Source organism: Erpetoichthys calabaricus, chromosome 2 (genome assembly GCF_900747795.2).
Source record: "Erpetoichthys calabaricus chromosome 2, fErpCal1.3, whole genome shotgun sequence".
NCBI classification, from domain to species: Eukaryota; Metazoa; Chordata; class Cladistia; order Polypteriformes; family Polypteridae; genus Erpetoichthys; species Erpetoichthys calabaricus.
Genome location: NC_041395.2, coordinates 347,750,182 through 347,764,933, shown reverse-complemented (window position 1 = coordinate 347,764,933; position 14,752 = coordinate 347,750,182). Strand labels below are relative to the sequence as shown.

General features: G+C 42.5%; 1 protein-coding gene across 4 annotated transcripts in view; it reads left to right on the top strand.

Annotated features, from left to right (window-relative positions):
- The window catches only part of abcc8 (ATP-binding cassette, sub-family C (CFTR/MRP), member 8), a 380,635-nt gene that overhangs the window by 280,638 nt on the left and 85,245 nt on the right, over window positions 1–14,752 (top strand). For all 4 annotated transcript variants that reach the window (XM_051923356.1, XM_051923355.1, XM_028796118.2 and 1 more), the window contains 2 exons: window positions 12,839–12,976; window positions 13,266–13,391. In XM_051923356.1, coding sequence (XP_051779316.1) covers window positions 12,839–12,976; window positions 13,266–13,391 — 264 coding nt within the window. The remainder of the gene's footprint in view (window positions 1–12,838; window positions 12,977–13,265; window positions 13,392–14,752) is intronic.

The window sequence follows — 14,752 nt, the reverse complement described above, 5'->3', positions numbered from 1 at the left end:
TGGAATTTCCTCGTGTATGATGCACACCTGATTTTCTAATGTTAATTTTCGGGAAAAAATGTGTGCGTGGTACACGGGTAAATACGGTAATTCATTTGGTAATAATGTAAAAACCACTCTGTCTTCTGCTGTCTGTAACTTTTGTCTATAACTGCAGATGCTTGCTTGAAGTTACTGTGTATGATTAAGAGGCCTGTTTGTGTGAATACTGAGACATGGTGGTGGCAGCTATAAGGTGTCTGTGTGTGTGTGTGTGTGTGTTATGCAGACTGTATGATCTGAGAATTCAACCTTATCCTCTGTTTTCATAGATTGTGTTCCCTATGCTGTCATAAGCGTGTTTACACCATTCCCTACAACCACCTGACTTCTTCGTGCATAAAAAGCAGGCCTTTCCATGGAAAATTAACTTCTTTGCGTGCTCCCTTTGTTTAAAAATAAATCGAGCATTCCCATCTGGATGAGCAACTGTGGCTGCATAATGGCACACCTGAGTCTCCAGGTGGGTGGCGCCTGAAATCATCGGCATGATTTGTTCTCAGATGACTCACGTGGCCCGTTTGCTTGTTTGGTGGAAGGTGAAGAGTCTCATTCTCTCGTCGTGAGCTTAAACTTTTCCCCTGACAACACAGTGGGAGTTCTGATTCAGCAGAGATCTTCCAAGAGGCAGACCAGCAACTGACTTTCACTGAGGCCACAGCAGCAAGGCGTCTCTAGCAGTATGAGCTGAGATGGGACTCTGTGCCCCGAGGCTTCAAAAGGATGTTAGGCATCAATCGTGTTATGATTCATTTCTGAACCGTGAAGGAGTATCTGTGCTTGACTTTACTATTTTGGTGCGATTACTGGCAGGCACTTCAGACTTTCATGTGGGCTGCTGAACTATACAGGGTGAGGGTTGTTACTTGTGCTCTTTATTCAGGCCGCTCTGCTAACAGTTTGAAAAATAAAGCAAACCCTTCAGTGCCAACAAGCCAGTTTAATTAGGTAGCCTCATGATGTGAATGCACTGTACATTTCTACTGTTACTGTCATTACTGTAATTAAAGGGTTTACTGAAATGTAATTAAACTGTAAATTCTCAGTAAGCCTGACCTAAGGAAACGATGAGCTTTAGGAATGCGTTTTTTGACTGAACTCCAGGAGTCTTCTTACTCGCTATCACTCTCATGAATAGACGTGCCTTGGGGAATCAATGGGACCCTTTGATCTTTTATTAGTTTAGGGTTATTTTTGACCACCATGACCTTACTGGCTCTGCACACCAGATTCCCAAGTGCTCACTAATTTAAGCAAAGCTTGTGATGTTCATGTAAGGCTAATGAAATCCTCACACCTCTAAATTCATCCAGCATGGGCAGAGGTGGGCTTGTGTGTGAGTGTTCTGTGATGCACTCAGCTTTGTGTTCGGCATAGTCAGGGTGGGCACGGCCCTCTGAAACCTGTAATGGAAGTGGCAGGTATGGAAAATAAGATCATGGAGTCTCTCGTTTCAAGAAGCATCTCAGCCTTTGATGTTTAAGATATTTTGAAATCATTTGTAACACTGTGGACGCTGAAGTCGAAAGAACAACGGGAGTCAAAAAACGGCAATTTAAAATAAAAAGTAATTTCTTTATTCTTGGTGAGAAAAAGCAGGCTGCAGACCCTGTCACATTAAGTAGCTACAAAATGTCGGCCTGTCAATACTCGGGTCCGCTAAGAAGAAAAAGGAAAAAACATGGCAGTTCATTCTGGGGTCATACATACATCACACCCTGGATCGCAACATGCAGAAGCACACAGTGCTTTTAACAGATAAAAAGTGGTCAGTTTTTTCACAATTTTAAAAAATACACTTCTGCTAACTTACACGTACATAAGTCCAGTTATAGCAAGTTTTCCCTAACAGTTATAGGGTGTATGGAAGTCAGCGGTTTTAGACAATGCTCAATTCCTTATACTCTTGCATGCACATTGCTCATAAAATATCAAGGGTTACATTAAAGTTACTTCAGTACATTACATTAGCTATAAGAAATTATATTCTTATAGCTTTAGTATTTGCATTAGATTACATTTGTTAAATTAGCTTTAGCATATTCTTATTTAATACATAAGTGTCACGCTTCTTATGGTTCTATTAACATCATACTTTATTATTTGGAAAGACTGACGCACCTTAATTCTAAATATTCTTTCTCAACACCAAGTATCATTTCAGAAAACAGCTTTTATTTATATAACACATTTTGAAACAATTTAGCTATTAGCTAAATGAACAAGCTTGAAATGGACTGAATGGTGTCCTCTTGTTTGTCAGAGTTCATATGTTCAGGCAGAAGAGCACATTACCATCCATCCATCCATCCATCCATTATCCAACCCACTGAATCCGAACACAGGGTCACAGGGGTCTGCTGGAGCCAAACCCAGCCAACACAGGGCACAAGGCAGGGTGCCAACCCACCGCAGGAGCACATTACCTCAAAGCGATTTCCAAATTAGCCAAATCAAAGATCAGGATGCTCTTCAGAATTAAGATTAGTGTGTTTAGTTTTAGTAAAAAAAAAAAAAATTAACCTTTAAACCGGATCACTCGCTTCAAGACAGCCCGTCATTTACTATTCACTGATTATATTTGTATATTTACATTATGCTTTTTTATCTGATTTTTATACAAAGGAACTTCCAAAACAAAGCACGGTTTCCATATACCTAAATTTGGAAGACTGGCAAGTAAAGGGACTCACTCAGCGACACAATGTTAAGTTGACATCCTTAATAAGCTACCAAAACTGCACTTCATGTATTACACCAGCAGTTCTCAAACTGAAGTAACAAAAAAGGGGGCGCGAATGTTGCCATATGTGACGTAATTTCACTACTCGCAGGGAAATTTTAAACTTGTAGCGTGTATCAGCAGCAAAAAATATAGGAGTAAATTTTATTAGGGTTTCAAAAAAACGTTAGGGGGGCGCGATTAAAACTGTTATGAAAACTCGGGTCGCAAATACTTAAAGGTTGAGAAACGCTGTATTACACTAAAAAGGGACCGAGGCTAATGTGTCTGTCTGATGTGTCCACTTAACATTTCAAGGTCTCCAAGCTGCAGTCTTACTCTACACTGTGTAAATAAGATAAAACAAAAGGAAGAGGTTTAGAGGTCCCCAGGGATGCCCTGTGTAATGTCCATTTCTAAATGAAAGGTTGAAACAAAAGGTAAATGACACAAAAAGGAACACTGCCAGTTTCTTCTTCTCCACAGTCTGTAGAACATTCTTCAGGAGACTTTATCCCTTTATCTGAAAGCTGGTCTTCGAATGAATGTCAACTCCCAGCCATGCAGTGCTTTAAGTATTGTGGAGATTGGAAGGTGTGGGACAAGTGGTTGTCAGCCAGAAGTGACATCATGTGTCCTCTACAAGCTTCTCCTCCATTCAAATGACATGCAGGTTAGGTCGATTGGTGATTCTAAATTGGCCCTAGTGTGTGGTTTGTTTGTGTGTGTGTCCTACAGTGGGTTGGCGCCCTGCCTTGCGCCCTGTATTGGCTGGGATTGGCTCCAGCAGACCCCCATGACCCTGTGTTCAGATTCAGCGGGTTGGAAAATGGATGGATGGATGAATTAGAACCAAGATTAGATATGGTGTTTTAACCTCAGTCGTCCCCGGTGTTTCCTGTTACCATAACCTTAGTAATCTTTTCTGTGCATCTATGAATCACCGTAATATTTAATCATCTTCAAAAGGTACATATTATAAAATCTGGTTTTAAAGGAACACTGGCCACTCCATTTTAAAGGTTGCATTCCTTCAACCTCTCCTCAAGAGTTGTACCCTCCTGCCAATGAATGTGTGCTTTAGGCTCTTCTTTTGGCCTTCTCTACTGCTGTTATGCACTTTTTGTAATAAGGAGACCAAACTTGCACAGTCTGCAGTTAGGGCCGTTCTGAGCAGTTTGGGGGCCCTACGCGGTTCAGAAATGTGCAGGCTCCGGATGTGCAGCTCAGGAAGGATTTCTAATAAAACGTCCGGAAAAGGCCATAGATGACCAGTAGGCCTACATGTACGCTTGTGTGTATGCAGAGTGGTAAAATATTGATTTTGTTCTGGATCTGGTAAAGGCCGGTAATATAGGGATATTTCATGATTTTATGGGGATCTCTCTGAATGAATCCGAAACGAATCTCTAAAATTAACTTTTGCTATAGTGCATTTGGCAAAGTTTTTACTAGTGGTTGTACTAGACCTCTGGACAAAGTTCAACAAAGCTCCTTTTTGTGAAGCAATAAAAGCTTCTTGAGCTGCTCTTTTCTTCCTTTTAGTACACCCGGAGTCATAGCTTTATTTCGTTCCTGACATTATTCCTACACAGTACTGATCGAGTAACTCAGTAAGTAAATGTACACTTTATCTCAGTTCATCCACTTGGACTACGTCGACCAGAATAGATGCGTACGGAATGGATAACTAAACTGTAAGCGGTAAACTGTTCCTGTAAACAGAAAAGTTACAACGGCATGACAATATTATTAGGGATTTAGGTGAAGATTGCAATCCTCTTTAATAAAATCCCTGTGTGCATCCAGGTGTCCGTGTGTGGGTGTCTTCTGGTGAAGTGCGCATGCGCAGGGCACGGTGCGACGCGCGATATTACTGTCAGAGAAAGTCAGAGGCGTTTTACGGAAATACAACCCAGTATTACGGCGAGAGGAAATTAAAGGTACACAATACAGTGACACATATTACAGCCACATACAAGCCAGAATTACTGTCAGAGGAATATTACCGACGTGCACGCCTGTATTACCGCCAGAGAAAATTAAAGGTATATTACAGACGTACAAGCCAGCGGACGTACAAGACGGTATCCTTCAATAAGGGCGGACACAAAAAGGCGAGCCTCAAAAGGGCGACCTCAATTGGGCGCAGCGAATAAAGGCGCGCGTAAATAAAGATCTGCACCTTTGTTGCTCTTCACATATTCCAGTGCCATTTGAACTAAATTATCTACGAACTCCTTTATTCGCCGCGCTCAATTGAGGTCGCCCTTTTGAAGCTCGCCTTTTTGTGCGCGCCCTTATTGAATAGAGCCGTACAAGACAGTATTACTGTCACAGAAAATTAAAGACACACAATACATGACGGCAGCCCATGAAGAACGGTCAGCTCAGCAAGTAAACATCAACAAACGAAAGGCTGAAAGAAAGAAAAATACGACCAACAAAAAGAATGAGGTCAAAGTCCCTTGCCATTTAATATAGACTGTTCCTAATGTTTACTACTGTTCTAGCGCCCGTTATTGTAACGGGCTAAATGACTAGTCCCAAGAGCCAGCTTCTGTAGTCGAGGATCGGACCACCAAGGTCCCCGCCTTTGGCCACCACCCAACTCACACTGCACCCGACCTCCTTGGCCCCTCCCATAGGAGGTGAGCCCATGGGAAGTTTTCATCCTGGTCACGGAACAGTGGACCAGCTCTATACCCTTAGCAGGGTCTTGGGGGGTGCATGGGAGTTTGCCCAACCAGTCTACATGTGTTTTGTGGACTTGGAAAAGGCATTCGACCGTGTCCCTCGGGGAATCCTGTGGGGGGAACTCCGAGAGTATGGGGTACCGGCCCCCCTGATAAGGGCTGTTCAGTCCCTGTACGATCGGTGCCAGAGCTTGGTCCGCATTGCCGGCAGTAAGTCGAACCCGTTTCCAGTGAGAGTTGGACTCCGCCAGGGCTGCCTTTTGTCACCAATTCTGTTCATAACTTTATGGACAGAATTTCTAGGCGCAGCCAGGGTGTTGAGGGGGTCCGGTTTGGTGGACTCAGGATTGGGTCACTGCTTTTTGCAGATGATGTTGTCCTGTTTGCTTCATCAGGCCGTGATCTTCAGCTCTCCCTGGATTGGTTCGCAGCTGAGTGTGAAGCGGCTGGGATGGGAATCAGCACCTCCAAATCCGAGACCATGGTCCTCAGCCGGAAAAGGGTGGAGTGCCCTCTCAGGGTTGGTAGCGAGATCCTGCCTCAAGTGGAGGAGTTCAAGTATCTCGGGGTCTTGTTCACGAGTGAGGGAAGAATGGAGTGTGAGATCGACAGGCAGATCGGTGCGGCGTCCACAGTGATGAGGGCTCTGCATCTGTCTGTCGTGGTAAAAAAGGAGCTGAGCCGCAAGGCGAAGCTCTCAATATACCAGTCGATCTATGTTCCTACCCTCACCTATGGTCATGAGCTATGGGTAGTGACCGAAAGAACGAGATCGCGAATACAAGCGGCTGAAATGAGTTTCCTCCGCAGGGTGTCTGGGCTTTCCCTTAAAGATAGGGTGAGAAGCTCAGTCATCCGGGAGGGGCTCAGAGTAGAGCCGCTGCTCCTCCGCATCGAGAGGAGTCAGATGAGGTGGCTCGGGCATCTGATCAGGATGCCTCCTGGACGCCTCCCTGGTGAGGTGTTCCGGGCACGTCCAACCGGGAAGAGGCCCCGGGGAAGACCCAGGACACGCTTGAGGGACTATGTCTCTCGACTGGCCTGGGAACGCCTTGGGATTCTCCCGGAAGAGCTAGAAGAAGTGGCCGGGGAGAGGGAAGTCTGGGCATCTCTGCTCAAGCTGCTGCCCCCGCGACCCGACCTCGGATAAGCGGGAGACAATGGATGGATGGATGGATGGATGGATAAATGACTAGTTTGGATAATAAATTACCATTGTTAATAAGACTAAGAGATACACTAAACTGAATTTCCTGAATTTCACCTATGTGATGTATTAGGTTTATGTTTAATCTAATAATCCAAATAATAATATATGATAGTCTCAAAACGCACCATCCGCCACCGATCCACGTTGTGCAATGGTTTATCCAGACGGAGTGATCGCTATTTATACATTCCCTGTCCCATGGCCATGTCCTCGAATCCCTGCCTGCTGCCCCTGCTCCTATCCTTCCCCTCCAAATTCAACTCAGAGCGGTAAAATTTAGGATGAGGAGGGTATCGTGACACACGACGTGAGGGACTGGCACAGACGGCTGCAGTGCCAGGGGCATGACAGGGGCCCCAGGCCTACATCCCGACAAAAAAAAAAAAAAATTGTAAGTCGGGGCCCCCCTCACGGTCAGGGCCCTATGCGGATGCGTACTTCACGTATGCCTAAGAACGTCCCTGCTGCAGTGACACGTCACGTCACGCCACAACACACTGTTGCTGTATTACCCAGCATTCTGTTAACCTTTTAGATAGATAGATTGATATATTTAAAATCCCAAAAAGACGAGTTTCCATTTCACCATCCTACTGAAATCAGAGCAACATGCAGTTCTTTTCTGTTTCATTTCTAAGAATGAGTAACTTGATACAAACAGAACATTTGAATCTTAACTTTACTTACAGCACCACACAGAAGTCTTCTACTACCCAAGAAAGTTATTTTGAAAGGTAGTGATCTGAGAAGTAAGTATTATTTTGTTTGAAAAAACACTGCATAATATCAGCTTAGACAGAAGTAAATGCTGAAACAATAAAAGTAACAAGAACGACTTGCGTGGCTGAAGCTTGTGTTCAAACACTTTAACTTTAAGTCCTGTTTATCAGGCAGTTGTTGGGGTCTCCTTCAGCTTTTTTTCTTCAGATTTCTTTATGACATTTTGCAAATCTCGTTTGTTGTGCTGCTGCCACCTTGTTGGTACAAACAATGTCAGTGTGGCCATTTGTTAGCTGAGTCTTCTCCAGTCCTATCTTTGAGTCCCTTCAGTATTTGTGGTTGCCATCCAGTACACCCATTAATTTGTTACATGACTAGCACTCCTGATTTGGCTGATCAGTACCTTAATAGTTTGAATCAGGTGTGCTTTTTGGGAAATGTAACAAATTCGTGGAATAGCAAGGCACTTCAGGGACAATTCTGGGAATCTCAAGATGTCATAAGCTTTTAGAAAATATAAGACTTTCCTGTTACTTTTTCTGGGATCGATGTTTATTTGTGTTCATTCTAATACCAGCCAAAGTACCTGGCATTGTCCAGGGTATATTTGTATAATGGGCTTAAGGTAAAAAAAAAGTAGATATTTATGTGGTTTTAAAATGTTGACCCACTTGTTCCATCTGTCGTCTCCACTACCTCTCCATCAATGTCCCTGCTGCCAAGAGTTAAGGATTTGTTCTTTTTGTGTATGTTTGGATTCCATAATCGCCATAAGTACTTGCTGGGTTGGCACCACGAGTGATACTTCTTTATATTTTGCTGAGATTTCACAAATAGATGTTTAAAGCCACATTAATGAACTGGACGGCTTGTTAAATAATTCATTTGTTGATACGACATGCAAACTGCCAAAACAAATGTTGTTCCCTCTGTTCATGGTGAAGGTTTTGAAACTTCTTGAAACTCTTTATATTAAGTTGGGATAACGATAATACACATGCTGTAAAGATGAGACTGACAATGATAAAAGAGTTGGGGCACCACCTTGGTGACCCTATATAATTGAAAGAAAGAAAACAACAAAAGGCATGCAGCAAATTGCAGAGATGTCTTTTAAGATGTGAGTTTGTTGCTGAACTAGGACAAGATGAATGGTCCCCAGGTTAAGTGGTCATGTGGCAGAAACAGGCAGGGCCAGGTGGACGGACAGCGGAAGTGACGTCACTGATGGAGTGGCAGTCAATCTTCTGTTCTGCAGAGACAGGAGGAGAGAAGGCATTAGAACATAGCGCCAACCCCTGGTCCACCAGGTAATTGCCATCACCAAAGCGCTTCAGCTGGTCTCCCATACACACACATGTTACAGTGCAAAACCTCATGAATATCCAGTCCTCTGTTTTGGAATAATTTGTGGCTTTTGGGGTGTTGATCCTGCTATTGCCAGTGCCCAATGAAATTCTTCAAACTTCATAAAGCATATACAGGTAGAGCTTGACTAATCCCACTTCCTTGCATCAAAATAATCACAAATTCACAGGGGACAAGGGGACATCCCACCCTTATTTCTTTGATGTGGCGCCTTGTGTGACAAAGTAGCTCAGTGCACCTGGGAGGCAGCTATGAAGAGCAATGCGGTGGTACAAACTGCAGCACAATCAGGAGTTCATGGGCTCCCAAATGTGAGAGTCCATGCGGCATATGACGCGGTACACCAGGGAAGAAGAGTGATGTTTTGTGCAGCGTGTCGTAATTGGGAGTTCATGGGTGAACTATTTCCCCCTTTAGTGTTGATCCAACACTTTTTGACTTTGTCATTTTGCAGAGATGCCCCCATTACACCAACCATCCCCAATTACATTTTTGAAACGCCATGTAGCCTAGATTTTAGGGTTGTTCTGCTTTTTTAATCTTGAAAAATTCCTGTAAGGTCAACTCAGCCATTTTGGAATAATGAACAATTTTTGGATTGTTGCCCCATTATAACCCTTTTCCTCCTGATGTAATTCATGAAATGACATAAAGCCCTCATTTTAAGTTGGACCAACAGCAACCTACATGCATAATTTTGTGAAAATTGGTTAAGCCATTCACATAAACAGACAAGATGTGATCTGAGGATCAAAATAAGGTCCTTAGTGTGCACAGCATAATAATAGCATCAAAAACGCTAAACAATTCAGAATGTAAGGTCACTGTTATTTTTTTCTTGGCCTGTCAAAAAAAGCAATTAAAGGTAAATGGCATTTTTTTGTATAAATAAAGAGCGTATTTAAACAAGGTTTGCTTCATTCCAAATGCAATTCAACCAAAACATGTCATTTGTGGCTGATCAGGTCATATGTTTTATTTTAAACAATTGACTAAGGTGGAAGATCAGAATTACATCTACAAACCGGACAACTCAGGTAGCTTTGGTTTGTCCAAATTGTACTGCATTGTATTTATGAGTTGGTAGAGCGTTCACATGGAATTTCCAATTCGAGCACTCAGATGTACCGTCTGCCTGCAAGCACTTTAATACAGCATGACACTGTTATCTACTTCTCAAATATTTTCACTATTAAGGTGATGCAAGCAGTCGGAGTGGGCAGAGTGGTGGCTCTGAGCCTGGGGATCTGCACCGGTAATCGGAAGGTTGTCGGTTCAAATCCCGTAAACGCCAAAAGTAACTCTACTTCATTGGGCCCTTCAGCAAGGCCCTTAACCTGCAATTGCTCTGTCCTGGGTATGACGTTAATCTGCATCCAGCCCTCCAACCTGCAGGGAAAAACCTGGGGACTGGTGGCAGAACTGGCACTCCAGCCACCACCTGAACTAGTGTGGTGCTGAGGTGTCACCCGTTACATGGCTACACTCGGGTCCTAATCTGGGATCCTCAGTTGGTTCATCATGTGGTGGGTGCAGCAATGCGTTGTATCAGTGCGTGCTCCTCACCTCTTTCTCTCTCTCAAACAATCAAAGTATTAAACATTAAATGTTCTAAATCAAAACTTCCAGACTTTCTTAAACTCCTCCAAACTTCCCCAAATGCCATAAATCAATAAATCCAACATTCCTCAAATTTTCCTACACCATAAATAATGTGCAAACTCTAGATAGATAGATAGATAGATAGATAGATAGATAGATAGATAGATAGATAGATAGATAGATAGATAGATAGATAGATAGATAGATAGATAGATAGATAGATAGATAGATAGAGTGAAAGGCACTATATAATTAAAATATAGATAGATAGATAGATAGATAGATAGATAGATAGATAGATAGATAGATAGATAGATAGATAGATAGATAGATAGATAGATAGATAGATAGATAGAGTGAAAGGCGCTATATAATTAAAATATAGATAGATAGATAGATAGATAGATAGATAGATAGATAGATAGATAGATAGATAGATAGATAGATAGATAGATAGATAGATAGATAGATAGATAGATAGATACTTTATTAATCCCAAGGGAAAATTCCCATACTCCAGCAGCAGCAGACTGATAATAAACAATATTAAATTAAAGAGTGATAACAATGCAGGTATACAGGCAGACAATAACTTTGTATAATGTTAACATTTACCCCCCCAATGTAATTGAAGACTCACATAGTGTGGTGGAGGAGCGATCTCCTCAGTCTGTCAGTGGAGCAGGACGGTGACAGCAGTCTGTCGCTGAAGCTGCTCCTCTGTCTGGAGATGATCCTGTTCAGTGGATGCAGTGGATTCTCCATGATTGACAGGAGTCTGCTCAGCGCCCGTCGCTCTGCCACAGATGTCAAACTGTCCGGCTCCGTGCCTACAATAGAGCCTGCCTTCCTCACCAGTTTGTCCAGGCATGAGGTGTCCTTCTTCTTTATGCTGCCTCCCCAGCACACCACCGCATAGAAGAGGGCACTTGCCACAACCATCTGATAGAACATCTGCAGCATCTTATTGCCAGCCTTCTAAGGAATATAGTCGGCTCTGTCCTCTCTTACAGAGAGCATCAGTATTGGCAGTCCAGTCCAATTTATCATCCAGCTGCACTCCCAGGTATTTATAGGTCTGCACCCTCAGTGCACAGTCACCTCTGATGATCACGGGGTCCATGAGGGGTCTGGTCCTCCTAAAATCCACCACCAGCTCTTTGGTTTTGCTGGTGCTCAGTTGTAGGTGGTTTGATTCGCACCATTTAACAAAGTCCTTGATTAGGTTCCTATACTCCTCCTCCTGCCCACTCCTGATGCAGCCCACGATAGCAGTGTCGTCAGCGAACTTTTGCACATGGCAGGACTCTGACTTGTATTGGAAGTCCGATGTATATAGGCTGAACAGGATCGAACAAAGTACAGGCCCCTGCGGCACTCCTGTGCTGCTGACCACAATGTCAGACCTGCAGTTCCTGAGACGCACATACTGCGGTCTGTCTGTAAGATAGTCCACGATCCATGCCACCAGGTATGAATCTACTCCCATCTCTGTCAGCTTGTCCCTAAAGACCAGAGGTTGGATTGTGTTGAAGGCGCTAGAGAAGTCCAGAAACATAATTCTTGCTGCACCACTGCCTCTGTCCAAGTGGGAGAGGGATCAGTGTAGCATGTAGATGATGGCATCCTCCGCTCCCACCTTCTCCTGCTATGCAAACTGCAGAGGGTCGAGGGCATGACGGACCTGTGACCTCAGGTGGTGAAGCAGCAGCCGCTCCATGGTCTTCATCACATGTGACATCAGAGCGACAGGCCAGAAGTCATTCAGCTCACCAAAACATGATACCTTTGGGACTGGGGTGATGCAAGATGTTTTCCAAAGCCTCAGGACTCTCCCCTGAACTATTTGAACATGAACATCACTCTGCAGAATGTGAACCCATGATGCAGGGTCTGTAAGGAGGCAGCCCCTTCCCGCTACCTCATATTTTTCTTTGTAAGTTATCTCCCAGTTTAAGTGCAGAATCGAGCATTATCTGATATTCCATAGTATTGTCATGTAACCTGTAGACATCTATCCCTTCTAGGAAAAAAAACCATATTGTATTGTAAATGAATATTGTACTTGTTCTGAAGGATGCTGTGCAAAGAAAAGTTTAGTTGCCAATTTGTAACCTTGGACAACACAATGAAATGTGTTAAGAATATAGCCACAGTCCAAAGATGTGAGGGTTAGTAGAACTGGCATTGCTAAATTGGCCCTGGTGTACATGTGTGTGTGTGTCTGTATGTGTGTGTGTATCCGCCCTGCCGTGGACTAGCGCCCTGCTCAAGTATTGTTTCTACCTTGCGCCCGACACTTGTTGGGATTGGCTCCATCTTTCCCATGACCCTGCCCTGGATAAGTGGATTTAGAAATTGGATGGATGAGGATATCCTTTAAAATACAATGGAGTATTCCTCATTGGGTGCTACTGGGATAGCTCTCTTTGGCTTGAATTTTATAAATAAGAACTTAAATGACTTCTCTCTTTTGCTTAGGATGACCCTTTCTCTGCTCTTGACATCCATCTCAGTGACCACCTCATGCAGGAGGGTATCCTTAAGATGTTAAGGGAGGAGAAGAGAACGGTCGTGTTGGTTACACACAAACTGCAGTATCTGCCACATGCGGACTGGGTGAGGAAACAAGACACTTACAACAGATGCCTTCATCTTTAATATTCTGATTAACTGATGATTGCTTTCATAAAGTTTCATGTGATACCTTGGAACCTGATAAAAATAATGTAGTTTTATTATTAGTGGGTTTGTAAATTACATTACAGTGAATGAGTTAGTGAGTCAGACATTCAGAGCCGTTTCTCATTCAAATCAAATCTGGTAATGCGATTCTGTGGTTGAGAATTTCTTTTGGAGGATGGCAGAGGCTTTTCAATTTAATCACCACAGTCACGTTTTCCTGCAGATTATTGCCATGAAGGATGGTACCATACAGAAAGAGGGGACATTGAAGGATATTCAGAACAGCGAGCCAGAGCTGTTTGAACACTGGAAATCTCTGATGAACAGACAGGACCAGGGACTGGAAAAGGTCAGAGTGGCCAACGTTTGAGACACCCTGGGCAATAAGAAGGGGGAGAAAAGGCTGACATGTCTAACTGCAAGAGTATTCAGCTCGGTCTAAGCACATATACGTTTTTACTCATGCTATTTAATTCCTACAAGAGGTAAACATTACTTTTTGTAGTTATTCTTATATAAAGCATGCATACAGATCATGCGCACTTCAGGTACTGTAAGAGGGTCAGTTGATCACTGAATTTGATTTACTGAAGAACATGGAAGAGAAAAGGAGGCACCTCCACGGGTCTTGATTGTATAAATCTGTCGGGCTGAATCAAAGAACTGCTCACATGTTAAGGGAGACACTTATATTTTTAGTTTATTATTAATGAGCTACTAAACAAAACTTAACATTAAAATGAACAGGTCAGCCTTCCAGTAAGAGGTATTATTGAAGCTTTCTTATACAAATACAATATTGATGACTCAGATGCCGCCACATGTGGCAGCCTTTCCCGCAGCTCCGTGTATGACTTTATCTTTCTAACTTTTTCTCTATTTCACTGATCATTCCTACCACTTTCTTTTATGTGGACTCGTTCCCTGGACACTTTTTACTACTTAGACATGAATTCTTACACGCTGTGTGAATTTCCCCTTGGGATTACTAAAGTATCTATCTATCTATCTATCTATCTATCTATCTATCTATCTATCTATCTATCTATCTATCTATCTATCTATCTATCTATCTATCTATCTATCTATCTATCAAAGGTTTTGACTTGCTTGTGGATTGAATGTCCACATCACGGAACAGTTGGACTTCTGTAAGGTTGAGGATTATAATCATATTGCTTGTTTATTAATTATGATATTAGACAGAATATTAGCTTCTTGATAAGAGGTGTTATTTAGCTTTAGATTAGCCCCACTGCTCCCTCATTATTGACTGCCGTGCGTCCTGACTGTATGTAGTGTGTTTACTTTATGTAGCCTGTAGTTTAGATAGAGAGATAGAAACTTTATTAATCTCAAAGGAAATTGCACAGTTACAGCAGCAGGCAAAATGGCACAGATAGATAGATAGATAGATAGATAGATAGATAGATAGATAGATAGATAGATAGATAGATAGATAGATAGAGTGAAAGGCACTATATAATAGATAGATAGATAGATAGATAGATAGATAGATAGATAGATAGATAGATAGATAGATAGATAGATAGATAGATAGATAGATAGATAGAGTGAAAGGCACTATATAATAGATAGATAGATAGATAGATAGATAGATAGATAGATAGATAGATAGATAGATAGATAGATAGATAGATAGATAGATAGATAGATAGATAGATACTTTATTAATCCTAAGGGGAAATT